At 38.6% G+C, this 21065-nt stretch overlaps 1 protein-coding gene across 1 annotated transcript; it reads left to right on the top strand.

Annotated features, from left to right (window-relative positions):
• The first annotated feature begins 155 nt into the window (after positions 1-155).
• LOC149051205 (uncharacterized) lies at positions 156-20284 on the top strand. Its single transcript, XM_089206455.1, has 6 exons — positions 156-237; positions 9105-9258; positions 10245-10406; positions 10667-10744; positions 17038-17105; positions 18298-20284. Exons 2-6 carry the CDS (start codon positions 9162-9164, stop codon positions 20059-20061), a joined length of 2169 nt encoding a protein of 722 aa, XP_089062581.1. The 5' UTR covers positions 156-237; positions 9105-9161; the 3' UTR covers positions 20062-20284.
• Positions 20285-21065: the final 781 nt, after the last annotated feature.

The following is a 21065-nucleotide window of genomic DNA, read 5'->3' on the forward strand; positions in this document are numbered from 1 at the left end:
GCTGATCCTTAAGCCATCTTTGTATTTGCTGATCTATACGACATCCTTGTATTTTTGGTGGTGACGGCCGCTAAGGCATCTCGCCGAAACCACCAAAAATACAAACCGCAAATGGAACAGCGATCTGCTGGGGGCATGACGTCATCGAATGTGAGGACTGACACGAAACCATTGCATGGCGTAGTCGCTGTATGGAATAGTCTTCACTTCGCTTTCCCGTAAAGCAGAGCCAATTCGGTAAGTTTCTCCTCTTTTTTCACTGCTGATATTGCACTTATTCGTTGTCGTTCATGAAAGCGTCAATATAATAGCAACGAGACTGAATTCTACCACGGTTTCGTCTACGACGATTCGCCACAACATCGAAATATTTCAAGTAATACGAAGCAATTTAATGTTCAGATAGAGCGTCCGATGTTTTGCAAAGCTATTCGACCTAACGCTACACTATTTGTGTCTACGCTGTGCCATTCTACATTACGCTGAGCCATTTCACGCAACGCTACACCATTTGTGTGTACGCTGTACCATTCGACATTACGCTAAGCCATTTCACGCAACGCTACACTGTTTTTATGTACGCTGTACCATTCGAAATTGCGCTGAGCCATTTCACATAACGCTACACTGTTTTTATGTACGTTGTACCATTCGACATTACGCTGAGCCATTTCCTGCAGCGCTACACCATATGTGTGTAGGCTGTACCATTCTACATTACCCTGAGCCATTTGACGCAACGCTTCACCGTTTGAGTGCTGTATTGCAAATGAGTGCTAAGCTATTCGTAATTGAGCTAGTCCATTTCACAATCCCATGTTTCAACTCAACATGGGCTACTAGACCGTTTCTCATTTGGCTAAACTATTCATGTTTAGGGTGTTCTGTTTCACGAAGGAAAACTAGACTGTCTATAATTTGGCCATGCCATTGATTCCTTTATTAGCTATGCTATCCTGCAGCTGATCCTTACACCATCTTTGTATTTGCTGATCTATTCGACATCCTTGTATTTTGGTGGTGACGGCCGCCCATACCATGGGTACACATTTCCAAATGCCCTAATCCCATTTACCGTTGAAGAAAGATCCAAAGACCATTTTACTGTGGTTACCTTGTCGCTCGTCGTATTTTTAACGTCCGATGAAACTGCCTGTCAATCTGCGAACTGTCACCAACCTTCGCTATGAAACGTTTGACATCTTTCTGCACTGTGGCATCTTATCCAGCGGTTCAGTTGACTGTGAGTGTTGTTCGGTTTGTGGCGCAGTAGATCTGATTGATGCTTTTAAAAGTGGCACCACACATGTGTTGCAGTCAACGTAGTTTTGTATACGGAAAGTCGTCACGCAATGCAAATCATACAATGGAAAGTTATTTTTTAGGGGGTAGGGGAGGGGGAAAGTAAAAAGACGTCACTCTGCTGCTAAGCCTTTTTGTTGTTTAAACATCGAAATCTCTTACATGTAGGTCGCGGAGATCGGGCCTTTGGCTAATACTCGTTGAAAAGCAAAATTTAATACCTACTAAAAATAGTAAGCCTAAGTAAACAAAACCTGGTTTATGGTAATTACTCGATGCCTATTGTTTGCTTAGAGGTGGGGCTTCGGATTTTGTTTTTCACAAATACACTAACTGACACGGTCAGTGTCACTGTCAAGTCGCTTATTGGCGGAGTTTGTGGTTACAACACTAGTGATCGAATGCGTGAAACGGAAATTGTTCCTTTACTTTCATGCACCAAGAATATTGCAGGTCATGAGTCGGCTTTCAAAGTTACCGGTCCTGAAGACGAGATCGACCTTATTTTGTGCCGAACGCACATATGTCGGCCCCTCTGTAGTTTAAGGTTTTAAACGGTAGTTGGGTCTGTTAATGTTAACAGTGGTTAATAGTACCACTCCCTTATGCAAGCCCCACCCATTGGCCACAGCAAATAGCACTCCAGCCTCACATGCGTTTTGTAGCATGGTGTTGTAAAAATGTACAAAAGGTTCTCTTTCATACTATTAGGGTATTTCTTGCAATTTTATTAGAAAGAAAAACACCCCTATTAAGTACTGCGGGTGTCAGACTAGTATACTGAAATAGTGCGCTCAAGTCTGGCCAAGGGCATACACCTATTTCAAAACATAGGCATGCGACGCATGCAAGAGTTACTTTTTTGTAGGGTGGATGGATTACTTGAAACATTGTGAGCGATGTCTACATTCTTACAAAAGGAGAGAAGAATATTAATGTGGGAAAGAACGAAAATGTCGAATTACCTCACTCACAGGTATTTTGTGGTAGATTATGTGTGTTTTGCGAATAAATGTAACCAAAAATAAACTGTATTGGTGCCACGGATACCTGTTAGTACAAAATGCAGACAGCAGACTGTAGACGGGATACAAAATATAGACTGCAGACTGTAGAGTGGGTACAAAATGCAGACTAAGAATCTGAAGAGTTTTTACGTCTGGTATATAATAACATGTCATCTTACAGCTTACCGAGCGTCACGCAATCGCTTTTCTGCGATCCGCCTTCACGATTATTCGCACTATTGTGGAATATTCCTGGCCCATTTCTTGATGAAAATCGATCGCAATATTATTTCAAGCCTTCAATGTAGTCTTCTTGCTTTGCGCGCGAGTTGGTTGGTGTGATGTCTGTACAGATTTTACCTACGTAATAAAAGTAGATGACGTGAATAACAGTGATGGTAAAGCAAGCTTAAAACGGCAGAAATCGCCAGAAAATACAACGGATACACAGGGTATGAGTAAGTTTTATTGATTTTACGAGAAAAATGTTCATATTTCGAAATATGTATCGTTGTAAATCGACCATACTTCGTTCCCTATACTATTCCTTATAACGTGCAGTTCCTAGCGTAACTTAACACCGAGTCACACAACGCGTGACGCGTTCATGAATTAATCGTTGGATTTTTCTCGAGACGTGAGCTTGGGCGGCCTGTGACAAGACGATTGCGTAAACAATATTTAACTTAATAACATTATACATAAAAAAACACAGGGTTTTGGATCGCGTATTTATTAAAAAAGAATATCCATACAACTATAATGAAAATAAACACAAGATTCACCTTTCTGATCGTGAAATTAATACCATTCGTACTGTTATCGTAGCTACGTTCCTTGCCATCAAGTGAATCCAACATGTCGTCTTTCTTCACAAGCAGTTTACATCCCTTATAGTTATGTTCTTCAGTCTCACGGTACTAGTGTTGTTCAATAGATTGCATAGAGTATATGCAGTTTGGTTTCAGATTTCAGATTTCAGATTTTGCTCTTTACAACAAGTGAACGTTTTTTAACTAAGACATTGGTATACTTAGCACGAGGCATTCAAGGCTTTCATGGCTTTCAAGCGTTCGCGACTCAATCCGTTCCAAAATTACCACCCAGTAACATCTTTCAGTGTGGATTAGCCGCGATTAATACGACTTGTATATGCGTCTGTAAGTATTTTGCGCGTTTGCGCCATAATGCTCCAGGAGATCGCAATCCAAATACGTTGAAATACAAAACAAATGACCCACGATTTTTATAAGCAAAACCTCGTGATTCGTCATGTGACCCAGCCCTGTCTGTGCATGACAACGTCAATCATCGTTAAGATAACACGCGTGGTCAGCATGTGAACACCTCATTGGATCACGGTTAGTTGTCATGGTGTTGAGGGCCCAATGACCTCTGGGTACTATTGCGCAATTTTTCCATTTTGTGGCGGAGGGAGAAAAAAAAAAAAAGACGACAAAAAAACAAAGGCATTTTATGACTGGGCTACCACAGGTATCCCAGTAATTAGACTGTCAGATGTAATCTTTTAGTGCATTGTAAACTGAGCAATATTCGTAGTCAACTGAACCGTTGAATAAGATGCCACAGTGAAGAAAGATATCGAACGTTTGACAACAAGATGGTGTTCGACAGGGTTGGTGGTTTCATCGGACGTTATCATTTATACAAACCTAAATACGACGAACGACAAGAGAATCACACTAAAATGGTCTCTGGATCGGTCTTCTGCGGCAAACGAGGTTAGAGCATTTGGAAATATCTTTCTATGTACATTTTTCGGCCTCATATGGGTTGAAACATATAAAAATATGTGTGACTCGCGACTGGAATGTTGACCGCAAAAGGTCAAATAACTGCATTTTAACGGACTTTGAAAAGCTTTTGTATCGCTCTCAATCATTTGTCCAAACAAATTTTTACAGTTATATTGAGAACATATTTTCGAAATTCAACCACCAAAAGCTTAATCCATTTGAAGGTTTAGCACATGGTGAATTAATTTTATTCACGAAGTATTTTTACTGAAGAGAAATGTTTGCTTTCGAAATTAAATTATTTTAAGCGCAACGAAGAGCGCAATGTTTGCAAAAATCATTTTGTGAGGTCTTATGAGATCGAAAAAGAAGATTTGAGTGTTTAAGAGACGAGATAGTGATTCGTTTTTGCACGCGAAACCCTCAAACTCGTGCTATAATTTGCTGCTAAAAATGACGATTTTAACGGAATTTTGTTATCTGTATTTTTCTCTGAAATAAAAAGATATTTTGCCAAAAAAAGTATCCAGTGATTTTAGTTATAGTCTAGCCTATCTAACATTAAAATAAGAAAGAAATCGAATTTTCCACCCTTGCCGCGATATGTTTGATTTTTACCAACAAGCGCTCTTAACTACCTTGGACTTAATCCAATCGCGTGTTTATTCCTTGTAAACAACCTGCATTTTATAAGGTATTTCACAAACAGTGGGCAAAGGCCAGATAGGCAACAAGGAGCCCTCTCTCAAATATTATCCTTTCCTCTTGGGAAATGTATCTTCGTTTGGTCGAGATCGCAATATACCTTTGGTTAAAGTCTATTGGAGATACAACAGAGTTTCAGTTTTCTTTTCGTGGTAAAATTACATGGAATTATATTTTTCAGGCATCTAACTGTAGACGAATAATTTTAATTTTCCAATATTCCCTAATAGAGACTCGTGCTCGAATGGTCAGTAAGAAGTTAGTACTGGCTTTGGAAAAATGATCTACACGGTACATGCATCTCAGGCAATTTTTAGTTCCAGAACAATTTATTTCCTTGTTCCTCTACATTTCTTGAATTTTTTTCTACATGAAGACAGCCAGCAAGGATTTTATGGTATTTGAAAAACAACCAGTCTAGATTATCAGGATAATTAAAGTTAGCATCAAAGACAAATCAATTCTGTGCACAAAACAATGTAAACATGAAATAATTGCAAAAATAACTAGTTTAATATACATATACTGGTAAACCACAAACATCAGCACCTGTACCAAATTGAAATCCATATCAAAATACATCAGCAAGCATTGGTGTATATATTTCATTGTTTTTCTTGTCATAAGTGTCCAGTTGAACTAACTGCCAGCTGCACAAATATGGATGTCGGTTCAACTGGAGGAAATTGAATAAAAAACTGACATATTTTGTAAGTTTTGACTAGTAATCCTTATTTAAATATCATATAAGAAAATCTTACTTTGGTTTTGTAAAAGTTGTTTCTTATTAGAAGGGATTCACCATAAACTCTCTCCTCTTGTGGAGACATGGTGGCCTTATAATTAGTGAGGTGGAGTCAGGGTTGAGAGGTCTGCATTTGTAACCTGGCCTGTGCTGGACTCAGGGTCAAGAGGTCTGGGTTCCAGTCAATGTGTTGTCTTCTTGTGCAGAACACTTTACTTTTACAGTACCCCTCTCCACCCAGGAGTATAAATGGGTACCAGAAATTAGTCAGGGGAACCTGATGAAATGACAGGAGGGAAGAGGGAGGGGGAGTAACCATGGGGTGGACTGTCATCATGTCTAGGGGGGAGTAATAATACCTTTTTTTTATATATATATTTTATTGTGTTTTTCCGTTTTACATTTAAAAAAAAAAAAAAAAGAAAATTACAGCAGTATAAAGTAAATAAAAGTGGATAAGGTCAGTAAATAAATAAATAAATAAACAAAAATATTAATACAATGCTACCCAAGGTAAAGTTATTTCAACTGAGTGATTGTAAAAGTTTTTCCCATTTCATTAAGTGCAGGTTTAGTTTTTTCTTTTCTTTAGCTAGGTATTCTTCTATTCTGAAAATTTTTTTAAGGTGCGCGAGGAAGATAATAAAGCTTGGGGTAATAGATTTCTGTCTGCAGAGAAAGATGGTCTGCTTCGCTATTAACATGATGTGATTTAAAAGCATAAAGTGATTATCGACATCAAATAAGCCAAACATAATATAAATTTGATCTGTTAGATCAGGAAGCGTTTCAATACCGCATTCATGTAACCAACTAGAGATTTCCTTCCAGAGGGCTCTAGAGTGTTCACAAAAAACAAAAAGATGTTCAAGGGTTTCCTCGTTCTTATCACAGAATGAGCATGAAGGTGACTCAACCAGTTTAAGCTTAAATAGTTTAGAGTTAGTAAATAATATTCTATTTAAGATTTTGTACTGAAAATCTCTCGTATATGTATCTAACGCGACCTGGAAAGGCAAACTGTAGATCTTATTCCACACGAGCTCAGAATCGTGAAACATTTCGTTATATCTCAACTGTGCTGTGGGGGTTTTACGCAAATCAGACATATGCGCTTCGTAAAACGTTTTGGTGTCCATTTCTGATAAAGACACTTTAGCAGAATTTAAAACCAAGTTATAATCCTGAGGGTCGAAAGGGGGAGTGTGTGGTATCGCCTTAGATTTTAGCTCTTTCTTCCAATTGACAGGAATAGCGTCTATTAACCCATGCCAGGAGAGGAAGTTCCTGGGTTGGATATTCTTAGACTCTTAGTCAGACAACGTATAAAAATGCCCATTTGACTTCACCATGTCACAAATTTTATGCAATCCAGCCTCAACAAGATCGGAGTAAAAACACGATTTTTTGTTAACCAAGATGTTCTTGATTAATACCTAGTCGCTTCATGTGAGGAATCCAGGATTATAAGCTCAGGGCCTGGATGGGCCACTCTTAAATACAGACTTTACCTAACTACCTACAGCCTCTGGTTTAAATAACTTCAATTGCTGCTGTTACAAATTATATGAACTTGCAACATACAGATGATGATTTTTGCCCAATTTACCTCAGTCAATTAGGAATGACTTTTGTAAACCTTGAAATTTTCAAAAATCCAGACAGAGGCTGAGTTTCAAAAAAATTTTCGAAAATCCAGACAGAGGCGGAGTTTTCTATACTAATGTCTGAGCACTTTGTAGGCTTCCTGCCATCTGGCGGGACGCGTAATTAAGCACACAGTGGTAAAGGGCCCTTCCGTAGTAGCGACAAGACGCTGACAAAACTTTTTCTCTCCACCGAAAATCACATCAAAATTTATCCTTGCTAAATTTCAAGTGTGCTGCACGTATCAGCACCCCCCGGGGAACCCCTATATATAACATGGCGAGGATGCGCGCTGGGAATTTCGAAAACGACCCTTATAAAATTATAAAAGGTACCTGAGTCCGTGTGGGAGTGGCAACAACTGATATCTACCCCTATAAAGTACCAATTTAAACACCAAAAAATAGAAAAATCTCAAAAATAAGAACTTCTTTATCGATGTGCTCTAGAGGCTCAAGTCAGATCATTAAAATCGTCCTAGTGCTTATTAAATGCTTATTTCAGGTATTTTATTGAGCGAAAAACACCCTAAAAGGTACCAGTTAAGTCTCTGGCAGTCCACTAAAGTTTGAGACACCGTAAAAGGTACCAGATCACTGATTTTGACCCCTGAAAGGTACGACAAGCATCCTCACCTATTTCCGATCGCCTCCTCCCCCACCTCCCCCACCAACCCTGTCAGCGCCTAAAAACAAAAGATGTGATTTGCCAACTACGAGCTGTCAGTCTCACCTCGTAAAATTCACGTAAACTGGTTATTTACTTATAAAAACTGTAGGCGCTGATCTGCCAGATTTTTATGCGGAAAAAATCTGTCCTGCTTCGAGGCAGGACGGCTGTACTTTTTTGTTTTGTTTTGTGCGTCTTGACATAATTTGATAGGGATTAAAATAACTGTACGTCTGCATTTGTTAAACAGACTATTCAAGTCCAGAACTCGATGTGTGCACTTCTAGTGCATTAAGTATTCTTTTGTAACATAGCCAAAGATCTTGCGATGTCTACTGTTCAAGCCTTTTTCTCTTTTCAAAAAAGGAATCAGAATTATTTTCATGTCAAATTTGCAGTAAACTGCTTGCGTGTCATCCTTTGGTTTCAAGGTGTCCGACCAGGTAGGACTGAAAATGGCATCTCGCTTTGATAGGAATCCTTTTGTTGTTGCTTCTTACTTCCTGAAGCCCAAGCGTAATATAATGACCGAAACAGCTTATTGGTCTTATAAAATCATAAATAAACTAGGTAAATTGTAGTGATTTATGCCTCGATATGCCAATAAAAGGTGGCGACAAGTAGGCACACCATGTATATTTCATAGTCGCTAGCAAGTAAATTTTGCCAGACTTTGAGTTCGTCTCAAGTACCTTTATAACCACCCTTTTGTCTTTTAAAAGCTAGAAGCTCAGTAGATTCTCTCATATTGGTCATTGTTAAAACTCTTTGTTTTGATGCTACTTTTCGACATAGAAAAAGTATGTCGGACAAAAATATTCACCAAAAAATAAATATTTTTTGCCAGCCTCAATAATGTCAAGGGATTAAGTTTAGATGATAAAACAGAGGATTATGCCGATAGAAATACCGGAGGTCAAGTAAATTCGTTACATGAGGTCACACAACTCGGGTAATGTTCAGAGTGAAAATTTGCATATTTGAGCGGTCGAACGAAAAAAATAATTTCTCAAAAACTAAAATATATTTTCAAAAAAAACTGCACCACAATTATTAGGACATATTGGGCTACAAAGTATGAAAGTAGGATAGAAAACGAATTTGGGCGACTTGCCGCTGTTTGTCTGATGCATGTTGACATTAGCTCTTGATTGGCTTCTGATTTTGTGTCTATGTATCCCTCCCATTCTCAGAAAGGAAAAAATATTTATTTTGCAACTGGGTAATATGTTGAGCTGATGTTTAAAACATTTTCAATCACCTTTCTTTCAGGCCAGGATGACTTAAAAGAACAACTTTTTAAGAAGCATCAGTCTTCTTACAGTTGCTATGGCTACAGGAAGAAGTTCAATTAAAGTTCCATGTGAAAATGAAGACTTACCTGACAAAGAAAATGCACCAGATTTTGACGAGGACACTTTACGAGGTGAGCTAGGTTCAACTTCGGCTTCAGTTATTGTTAGAACAATTTCTATTCGATCAGTTTCAAGAATGCAAGCAGATGTGGAAAAGGACATTTACAGTGTATGACCACTTTAAAGGATACTTGGCCAGTCATGACTCTCTTCTATGATTATAATATGCTGTTCATTGAGAAGATCTATGACACAGAAACTTTTGCTATTTTCCTTTCTAACAGTTCAAAGCAATAACACAAAGTTATAATAAGTTAAGACTTTATTTGATCATCATATAACATCCATTGTGTAAGTTTGCATCATAGGTACCATCATCATCATCACCATCATCATCACCATCATCTTTCAATTTTAATGAAACATAATCACTTTGAAACCTTCAACATTCCCTACCTTCTCCTGGAGCAACCCACAGGCATTTGATCCTCATCCAAGCCAAAGAGGGTGGGGGGGAGGGGGGGTTAACCCTGCCTGACTGGCGTTAGGAAATTTGAATAAAAACTGTCATATCTAATTTCCAGTAGAGTACAAGTGTTAATTATCATTGAATATGGAGGTGTTTAAGGTAGATAGTGTTCGTTCACTAACAAATGGCTCAGAAGAAATAAGGCTTCAAGGTCTAGGTTTTAAAGCTTGGTCAATTAGTTTTTAAAGCTTGATCAATTAGTTGAAAGTGAAATTGCTAATTATTTCGCCTTTTACATAAGATTGTGTGGGGCATTTGAACATTTTATTAATTTTGCCCAGGGAATAGGAATTTTAGGAATCTCCAGGGATTTGCCTCGAATTGAGTGATGCTTATAATTCTCATCATTATTCTTACCCATGTTGTCACCTACATTGTTAGCATCATCATAACTATTGAAAATCTGCAGATTTTAAATCTCCAGATCTTGGCAGCTCTGACAATACACGAATAATTATTTACTACGACCACAGACTTTGACACCCATTTTTTAATTTTTTTTCCAACTATTTAATTTTTTCTTTGCAGCCACAGCTGATGTTTATAGGAATGAGGGTAATGAGGCCTTCAAGAAAGGAGATTTCATCAATGCTATTCATTTTTACACCAAAGGAATTAAAATGAACTGCAATGACAAAGAACTGAAGGCCAAACTGCACAACAACAGGGCAATTGCACATTCTAAACTTGGTAAGATGATGAGAGCTTTAATATGAATTTTTTTTCTATTTTGAAGCTATTGAGTTGTCAGTAGTAGTTTTTTGAAAAAGGTGATGGTTTTGAATGCATGCCCGGAAAAATGTACATCTTATCTTGGCCTCTCAAATGTACAAAGAAGTAACCTCTTACCCCAGATATCAACGAGCATCACAAGTTTTTCCCAAAATTATAGTAATGGTAGTTGGTTTGCAACATGTATGGTTAATCAGAGATATTTATTTCAATAACAGGAAATTACCAGGATTCACTAAGGGATGCAGAAGCAGCCATTGAGTTAAATCCAACTTTCCTTAAGGCAATTGTGAGAGGTTAGATATGTTAGCTGTACTATAATAATAGTAATAAAAAAAAGAACTCAACACTCCAAGGTTAAATGAAGTTAAATGGAGTTCAATCTTTAATTAAGAGATCAAGACCACCCTGATGTACATTTGAATCCAGCTCTTGACTGGAACGCCATTACTTCCATTAATCATGATGAGAATATTATTTTGAACGGGATGAAGAACTCAATGCGGAATGCAAAGAAAAATTTCAGCATGAATATTTTAGTTCCTTAAGTTCAATGAGTCACAGGTGTCAGATATGTTAAGAGCGTGTCCACGAGAGCACCGGACAGTCGTGCTACATATCATCTCACCGATTTCAATGAAACTTTGCCAGTTTAAAGGGTCTACCCTAAAACTAAAAAAGACAAACTGGTTTCTGTTTTGGTTTTTTTCTGGGGGGAGATAGACCACCCCCTCGGTGTTTTCTTAGTTTTCACCAAGAAAATCGCTTCAAATAGGTAAAATGTATGAAGCTCTCATTGCGATGGTATTTAACCAATTACTTTGAGGATTTGCACACATATTTTTACATCCTTATTTAATGTCTGCTGCGAGCATCAGTCAGTTCGATTGACGGCTTGTCAATCAACAGAGGCAAATATACGACTGTGTTTTTAGACTTTTCGATTCATCCAAATATTTGACAACTTTGTGGTCAAATATCTCCCGTTGCCAGAAAGCTACAACACTAATCTCAATTACCCTTTATAATCCATCATTTCATCTCTGAAAATCTTTGGGCACTACCGTATTTTTGTCTTGGATACCTTTTAAAATCTGCGACTGTGACAAGTTTCTCTCAACTACACCTGTCACGCACTTCTTGCTCTAGGCGGTCACTTGACCAAATAAACCTACATTTTTTAGCTCTTTATACAAGATGGTTGTTCAAGAAAGGTGAAAAATGTGAAAAACGTTCGAGATTTTTGGTAGGAATGGAAAATTTCACGTTTAGAGAGATGCATGTAGACGAAAAATCAATGGGAAAATCGTAGCGTTTCTTTCTTCAGTCGTTTATTACTTTGAAGATTTTCTAAAATCAGCAGATATGGCTTTTGTATGGCACAAAACATTCATTAGTCTATAATGTGATTGTTGATCATCATCATTGCTCATTTTAGGAGATTTTAAAGTCACATGCTGCGTGTTGGTTGATATTACTACATGTTCCAGTGTACTACAACTTCGGCTTTTACAGACGAGGAATTCTGCGCTCTCGCTCGAGAGCAAATATCAATAGTTCTATCGGACTAAAAACTGTGCTTCTATTTCGGAAATAAAATTCAATAGTGTTGTCGTTGTCACTTACCGCCATCGAACATTTCCATGCAGAACTCCGCTAAGCTAACATCTGTTGTGTGACCCGAAGACTCTCCGTAGGAATTATTCAAGCGCGTTGTCCATGCTGTCTGCTAGATAACAATTTCAGAATAATCTGCAGCTCTCTATGATTATTTGCCTGCTTCGTTTGTAAAATATCTGCATATTTTTTTCAAGCATCCTATTACTACATATAGATCCACATCTCTCTAGATCGAATGCTGCCGGGTTTGACTTGTAAAATTTTAAAATAAGAATGAGCCAGCAGTAATTTGACGAGTAGGCTTCCTGCAAATCTCCCTTGATGAAATCCTAAGACAGCCAGTTGTTTTCGTGAGCAAGGACAATAAACATGAAAGAAAAGTGAGATGCAATTTTTTTTTTTTAGCTTAATAGCAGCTGTACCCTCTCCTGCAGTCTTCGTCTAAATTTTGCAAGGTCCCTCCTTATCTTCTGCCTTGTTCGGTCAGTTTCGAATTCTGAAGCTAGATCATTGGCATCGACCTCTCCGTCCTCATTCATATTTACAGAGGGGGACCTCATCGATAAACCAATTTTTGCTACGGCAGATAACTGGCTGAAGTATCGAGCGATTTGCTGCTGTATCAACCGGTCAGTCTTAGACAACATTTCTGGCTGGTGTCGTCTCTTAAACTCTCTCTATATTTGGGAAATCACATTAGAGGCGATTGCCTTACTAGTTTCCTCCCTTGCCCAGCACACGTCTAAGAGATAATTCTCTGCTTTCTGAGAAAAGGTGGCTGTTTTTTGTGTTTTCCAAAGAGCCCATCCAAAGTCCACTTGGCTAGTTAAGGATTGTTCGTCAGAATTTTTACCTGAGGTCCGACCTTGAACGTAGCCATCCCCTATAGAATGGCAAGCCGGTCTTAGTCCATTTCCTCTTGATCATATCCTAGGCGGAATTTTTTTGTCGGCTTCACTGTGTTTGTCAGGGTACATTTGGATGGCAGCCAATGACTGAAACGTCTTGATACATCCTTCTTTTAGCAAGAATATCTCGCTTTCTTGTTCTGTCTATGACAGATTGGGTATAGTTCTCGCGATGACCCGCGTTCAGAAATCTGTACACGTTGCTGATAACCACCCACTTCTACGATTAGTTTGCTGAAGGTTTCTAATGTGATGAGCCTAGTGAGACCTTGAGGTGCTTCAAACCGTGCCAGTTGGTCTGCGCTATAAACTTGTCGCAGTTCTTAAGTCAGAGGGAGGATCGCCCACCTCTATCAATGTGAGCTCCTCTACAGTACCTGCGTATTCCTAGCAATCATATGATATAAAGTTCATCTCAGTCACAAGTCACCAGCTAGGAAAACTGATGTTCAGATAAGCGCTCTTCTTGCCCTTCTTCCTTATTCATTGCCGACTCTAAGATAGCAGCTACAGTACGCGTTCTATTTAAGTTTACAGTCACCTTGCCGCCACCAGGAAGACTCGCCACCAGCTTTGATTTCTTCTGCCATCTGCAGATTCATCTCTCTCTCAATTTATGTCTCCGATTTTTATGGGGAGGATACTGGCATTTACGAACCCGAAGGTCTGAATCTCACACCAAGTTGTACACGATATTTGAGGTACATCGTGAAATCGCGGCCTTCGTAATCTCCAAATAAGCCAATACGCGCTAGAATAAGCTCTATCTCGGACGAAACGCATGTTTGGGATACACCGACGTCTCTCAAATGTTTTTTTTAAGCTGTATACCCACGAATTTAGAGGTATGAGCTGTTGCCGTCCCTGTCCAGCGCGAGAAAAATAACATTTGGTTCTACAGTTAGTTGCAAATGAACAGGACAACTGCACCATCTTGACTTTATCAGTTCGAGTGTTAGATTGAATTGAGGGCTTTTTAGACACTAGATTTCTTATATGGCATCACTATGAAGACGTAATACAACTGATACACCTACTACATAGGATAACAATGTCTGTTGCGCTGTTGCGAGAAGGAGGAATATATTACCGGGAGTGTAAACTCTTTTTAAAAAGAGTTTCAGAGACGTTTCAGAGATGTCTATCTTTGATCGGCGGTCACAAAAAAATGACCCCCACTTAAATTTACTGGGAAAAATGAACTTACCAACTCCTTGTTGAAAAAATTGGTATTCATTTGACCGATACGCCGGCTTTTTCCTCGGGCTGCTGTAAAACAGTTCATAAATTGACTAATGAATAAAATGTTTTGAAATACTGTTCGGAATTTGCCTTTTTTTTCTGCGTGCAATTCAAGGGTAGAGAAAGTTTTTAAAACATTTGACTAGAATTTCATGGAGTTTACCTCGATAATTTTCGTCGGCCAGAGTCAAGACGCGCCAAGGTAAGCGACATCGCCCTACAGTAAAATAATTTTCCAAAGAATAAACGTGGCAAGCGTGAGGAAACGCACATTTTTTTATCATTGTGATCAAAGCCCAATGATGTACCTAAACTGGTACTTACGGTATCAAACCTTTGATTATGACAGGATGAGCTTAATTTTTCTGTCGAGGTCGACGTGATTTCACATTAAAAGCGTTTTTGACGGAACAAACTAGTGAGCATCGCTGCACGAACTGAGAAAGTAAAAACTTGTATTTATCTCCCACGCGTTTCGTCTGACAATAGTAGACTTCATCAAGGATTTTTTCAAGTAGAGTAAATAAGCTTTCTCATATACAAATAGTAAATAAGTTGTCTCTTTGCTATTGAAGCCAATGGATAGAATTCGCCAGGTGCGCCTAAGGTGTTATACATGCGTGACATTTTCCGGACGTTACATGTACGAGTACGTGATCCGTTTGAGGGTCACAGATTTAGGGTAAATATTTCACCCCTCAACATCACGCAATGTCTCTAATTTATAGAGGTCTTAGAACGTTTCATTATACGGAGTTGCCTTCTGCGGGTAGAAGGCTACAAGCGAATTTTTCAGGCGTAATTGCCTTTGATTTCTAAATTGATGTTGTCGCAAACACAGTTTTTGGGAGTCACGAGACAAAAACAACTTATCGGGACCTAGTTTCATGTTCTAATGGAAATAAATAGCAAATAGAAACACATTTTCTTGAGAAATAAAGTCACAAATGACGGGGGTCTCTGAAACAAATAGTGATAGAAAAGGATTTCAGTTCTGGTCAATATTGACTTTTCATGGCCTACTTCCAAATCTGAGGGAACGCAATGAGGGAATAAAAAAACATAAATGTGTGATAATGCAAGCAAGAGAATGAAAATCCAAATGAAGAAAAAGGAGAAAACATGGGAACCCGTGTTGCAGCGTGCAGATATCTTTCGAGCCAGACCTACACACCTAAGCCCGACACCACCCAGAGAAACTCGAAAGAGTCCTGTATATGAACTAGCTCGCACTTGCTTGCAGGAAAGGCCATGACAATCAGCGAAAATAATAGCAAATGCAAATGATATTTGCAGTCAAAAAACAGGAAAATAAGATAACAGAAGGATTAAGAACTTTCTAGAAGTGTCTTCTTGAAAAGAAAAGATGAACAATTTTTACTTCTCATGAAAAGTCACGCAGTAACCCTACAAATACTATTTCTATACGTGGAATTTCTTGATGGTGGAAAGTGGAAAAAACATTTTCCAGTCTTATTTTCTGGAAACATGGCGTAGTTAATGAATTTATGGGACTATTGATATTTCCTATCAAATAAGGGGGGCAGAGTTTCCCGTCATTCGCGGTATGGAAAAGCCGAAGTTGTTACCCTCGGGAACTTGTACGTCAACAAGCAGGCGACATGTGACTTTAAAATCTCCTCTACTGTTACAGTTTCCTTATTGTAAACTGTGCGATAATGATAATAGACGATCAAAGTATAGGCTAATGAATGTTTTGTTCTGTACAAGAGCCCTATGTCCTGATTTTAGCAAATCTTCAAAGTAATAAACGACTGAAGAAAGAAACGCAACGATTTTCCCATTGATTTTTCGTCAACATGCATCTCTCTAAACGTGAAATTTTCCATTCCTACAAAAAATCTCGAAGCTTTTAAACATTTTTCACCTTTCTTGATCAATCATCTTGTATAAAGAGCTAAAAATGTAGGTTTATTTTGTCAAGTGACCGCCTGGAGAAAGAGGTGTGTGACAGGTGTAGTTAAGAGAAACTTGTCACAGTCGCAGATTTTAAAAGGTATCCAAGACAAAAATACGGTAGTGCCAAAAGATTTTTTTAATGATTTTCAGAGATGAAATGATGGATTATAAAGAGTAATTAAGATTAGTGTTGTAGCTTTCTGGCAACGGGAGATATTTGACCTCAAAGTTGTAAAATATTTAGATGAATCGAAAAGTATAAAAATACTGTCGTATATTTGCCTCTGTTGATTGACAAGCCGTCAATCGAACTGACTGATACTCGCGGCGGCCATTAACTAAGGATGTAAAAATATGTGTGCAAATCCTCAAAGTAATTGGTTAAACACCATCGCAATGAGAGCTTCATACATTTTACCTATTTGAAGCGATTTCATTGGTGAAAACCAAGAAAAACCGGGGGGTGGTCTATCTCCCCACGGGAAAAACCAAAACAGAAACCAGTCTGTTTTTTTGAGTTTTGGGGTAGAGCCTTTAAACTGACAAAGTTTCATTGAAATCGGTGAGATGGCATGTAGCACGACTGTCCGGTGCTCTCGTGGACACGCTCTTAAGTCACTATCTAGTTGTTTTAGAAAGAAGGATCAGGACTTACCTAACTCTTAGTGTTTTTGTGGGAGTTGTTGATCCTAATTTAAGTGTTCTTAGAAGTTTCAGTTGTCTGTAAAGCTAAATAAATCTAACTGAAACCTAATAGGGCCTGTTTATTCTTTTCCGTTTAGTTTTGTTTTGTTTTGTATTTTTTTTTCTTCTGGTCTGTAATGATTTCATTGGTTTCAGGTTCTTTCCTCAGAATTGAGCTACAGTAATAGTATGCTTCTTTGTGTTGTTGCCTACAGGAGCCACTGCTTGTGTTGAATTAAAGAGATTTGAAGAAGCAATCACTTGGTGTGATAAGGGACTAGCTGTATCCTTTGAAGGAATCTTTCATTTTTAACCGTGGGTATAAAAAAAAGTTTCCATAATTTGATGTTTTAAGGGAGAAAATACAAAGAAGGGTGTTAATTATGATGGGAACTTATCAGTTCATATACTTTAAGTGTGTGTGATTAAAAACATAGGAGAAGTTATTACCTCATGACTTATTAATGAAATTACTCCTTTTAGCCAATTTGACTTAGTTCTACTATCCATGCCGATAACTGGTACATTAGTTTAAATAACCCTTTAATTTCCCAGAACAAATTTGTAATTATCCTTACTGTCAACCGTACAATTCTTGTAATGTTAGTACAGAGAATTTAGTATTGCATCAACTAACTATTTTCAAATTGATATATCTTTTTTTACTCTCAACACTTATCTGATTGATATTGTATTGCTATTGTAAGGAGAAATTCTCTTTTGGTCACTCACGGGAGTTAAAGGGTTAGAAGACTAATATTCATCCAGTTTATACATAGTACTTGGGTAGATGATCTCTCTAAAACAAGCCAGAACAAAAAGCTCGGTAATGTTTACATATTTTATGCAGATTTTCTTGCCTTCGACCTTTTTCCACTACTTAGAGACTCAGAAACTTTCGTCCTGCTTTCCTATGGACAAATAAAAATTTTAAAGACATGTGTTTGTGTTGTAGACTCATTTCTTCCACTGCTGTAAAATAATTGTCTGATGTTAAAGCTACATTAATTTAAAAATTGAGCAAGTGCTGCTCAGTTTTTGGAAACTAAGGATTAAATCTAGATATTTCGCGTTAAATTTTGAGGCTGTAGACAGAAAAAACATTTTTTGAAGTGTAGATTTACTTCACAACTGACTTTAAGACTGTATGTTGATAAATCATCTACCTCTCATGCAAAGCCCTCCTAATGGGTAATTTTATAGTCGTGTACTTAGTTGCCAAGCCTTAGTTTGGAGTGAGGCTGAAGGTGACCTTGTTGTGATAGAGACCAGTATCTAGAAACGATAATAACAAAGTAGTTTGCATTTAAAAAGCAGCAATGTTTTTATCATAACAAGGTCAGCCTTTATCATCCCTCTTGTTCAGAGGCTTGGGAACCAAGCACGCAAATGTTAAAATGGACTATTACATATCAATATGATCAGAAACATAATCTTTTTTGTTTTTCCACATTTAACCCTTAACATAAAAAAAGATTGACAAAAACAATAGGATCTTGTTGTCATTAAGACTTCAGTCTGTCAGAAAAGTGGGAGATAAGTCCGTGGAGGAAAAAGATCCTATTAGTCATGACCACGTTAGCGCAAGTTCAGGTGATATCAAGAAAGTCATAGACTTCTATAATTGGGGAGAAGAAGCCATAGAGTACCTAGACCTATATCTTAAAAAAGCTAAAGAAGTAGGAGACAAACATGGGGAGGGTCGTGCTTATGGCAATCTTGGCAATGCTTATCACCGTCTGGGTGATTTCAAAAAAGCCATAGAGTACCACAACCTACATCTTAAAATAGCTAAAGAAGTAGGAGACAAGCATGGGGAGGGTCGTGCTTATGGCAATCTTGGCAATGCTTATCGCCGTCTGGGTGATTTCAAAAAAGCCATAGAGTACCACAACCTACATCTTAAAATAGCTAAAGAAGTAGGAGACAAGCATGGGGAGGGTCGTGCTTATGGCAATCTTGGCAATGCTTATCAGAGTCTGGGTGATTTCAAAAAAGCCATAGAGTACCACAACCTACATCTTAAGATAGCTAAAGAAGTAGGAGACAAGCATGGGGAGGGTCGTGCTTATGGCAATCTTGGCAATGCTTATCAGAGTCTGGGTGATTTCAAAAAAGCCATAGAGTACCACAACCTAGATCTTAAAATAGCTAAAGAAGTAGGAGACAAGCATGGGGAGGGTCGTGCTTATGGCAATCTTGGCAATGCTTATCAGAGTCTGGGTGATTTCAAAAAAGCCATAGAGTACCACAACCTACATCTTAAGATAGCTAAAGAAGTAGGAGACAAGCATGGGGAGGGTCGTGCTTATGGCAATCTTGGCAATGCTTATCAGAGTCTGGGTGATTTCAAAAAAGCCATAGAGTACCACAACCTACATCTTAAAATAGCTAAAGAAGTAGGAGACAATCATGGGGAGGGTCGTGCTTATGGCAATCTTGGCAATGCTTATCAGAGTCTGGGTGATTTCAAAAAAGCCATAGAGTACCACAACCTACATCTTAAGATAGCTAAAGAAGTAGGAGACAAGCATGGGAAGGGTCGTGCTTATGGCAATCTTGGCAATGCTTATGACAGTCTGGGTGATTTCAAAAAAGCCATAGAGTACCACAACCTACATCTTAAAATAGCTAAAGAAGTAGGAGACAAGCATGGGGAGGGTCGTGCTTATGGCAATCTTGGCAATGCTTATCAGAGTCTGGGTGATTTCAAAAAAGCCATAGAGTTCCACAACCTAGATCTTAAAATAGTTAAAGAAGTAGGAGACAAGCATGGGGAGGGTCGTGCTTATGGCAATCTTGGCAATGCTTATCAGAGTCTGGGTGATTTCAAAAAAGCCATAGAGTACCACAACCTACATCTTAAAATAGCTAAAGAAGTAGGAGACAAGCATGGGGAGGGTCGTGCTTATGGCAATCTTGGCAATGCTTATCAGAGTCTGGGTGATTTCAAAAAAGCCATAGAGTACCACAACCTAGATCTTAAAATAGCTAAAGAAGTAGGAGACAAGCATGGGGAAGGTCGTGCTTATGGCAATCTTGGCAATGCTTATCAGAGTCTGGGTGATTTCAAAAAAGCCATAGAGTACCACAACCTACATCTTAAAATAGCTAAAGAAGTAGGAGACAAGCATGGGGAGGGTGGTGCTTATGGCAATCTTGGCAATGCTTATCGCCGTCTGGGTGATTTCAAAAAAGCCATAGAGTACCACAACCTACATCTTAAGATAGCTAAATAAGTAGGAGACAAGCATGGGGAGGGTAGTGCTTATGGCAGTCTTGGCAATGCTTATCAGAGTCTGGGTGATTTCAAAAAAGCCATAGAGTACCACAACCTAGATCTTAAAATAGCTAAAGAAGTAGGAGACAAGCATGGGGAGGGTGGTGCTTATGGCAATCTTGGCAATGCTTATCAGAGTCTGGGTGATTTCAAAAAAGCCATAGAGTACCACAACCTACATCTTAAAATAGCTAAAGAAGTAGGAGACAAGCATGGGGAGGGTGGTGCTTATGGCAATCTTGGCAATGCTTATCAGAGTCTGGGTGATTTCAAAAAAGCCATAGAGTACCACAACCTACATCTTAAGATAGCTAAAGAAGTAGGAGACAAGCATGGGGAGGGTCGTGCTTATGGCAATCTTGGCAATGCTTATCGCCGTCTGGGTGATTTCAAAAAAGCCATAGAGTACCACAACCTACATCTTAAGATAGCTAAAGAAGTAGGAGACAAGCATGGGGAGGGTCGTGCTTATGGCAATCTTGGCAATGCTTATCAGAGTCTGGGTGATTTCAAAAAAGCCATAGAGTACCACAACCTAGATCTTAAAATAGCTAAAGAAGTAGGAGACAAGCATGGGGAGGGTCGTGCTTATGGCAATCTTGGCAATGCTTATGACAGTCTGGGTGATTTAAAAAAAGCCATAGAGTACCACAACCTAGATCTTAAAATAGCTAAAGAAGTAGGAGACAAGCATGGGGAGGATGGTGCTTATGGCAATCTTGGCAATGCTTATCAGAGTCTGGGTGATTTCAAAAAAGCCATAGAGTTCCACAACCTACATCTTAAAATAGCTAAAGAAGTAGGAGACAAGCGTGGGGAGGGTCGTGCTTATGGCAATCTTGGCAATGCTTATCAGAGTTTGGGTGATTTCAAAAAAGCCATAGAGTACCACAACCTAGATCTTAAAATAGCTAAAGAAGTAGGAGACAAGCATGGGGAGGGTCGTGCTTATGGCAATCTTGG

Source organism: Pocillopora damicornis, chromosome 1 (genome assembly GCF_964200805.1).
Source record: "Pocillopora damicornis chromosome 1, jaPocDami1.2, whole genome shotgun sequence".
Lineage (NCBI taxonomy): Eukaryota > Metazoa > Cnidaria > Anthozoa > Scleractinia > Pocilloporidae > Pocillopora > Pocillopora damicornis.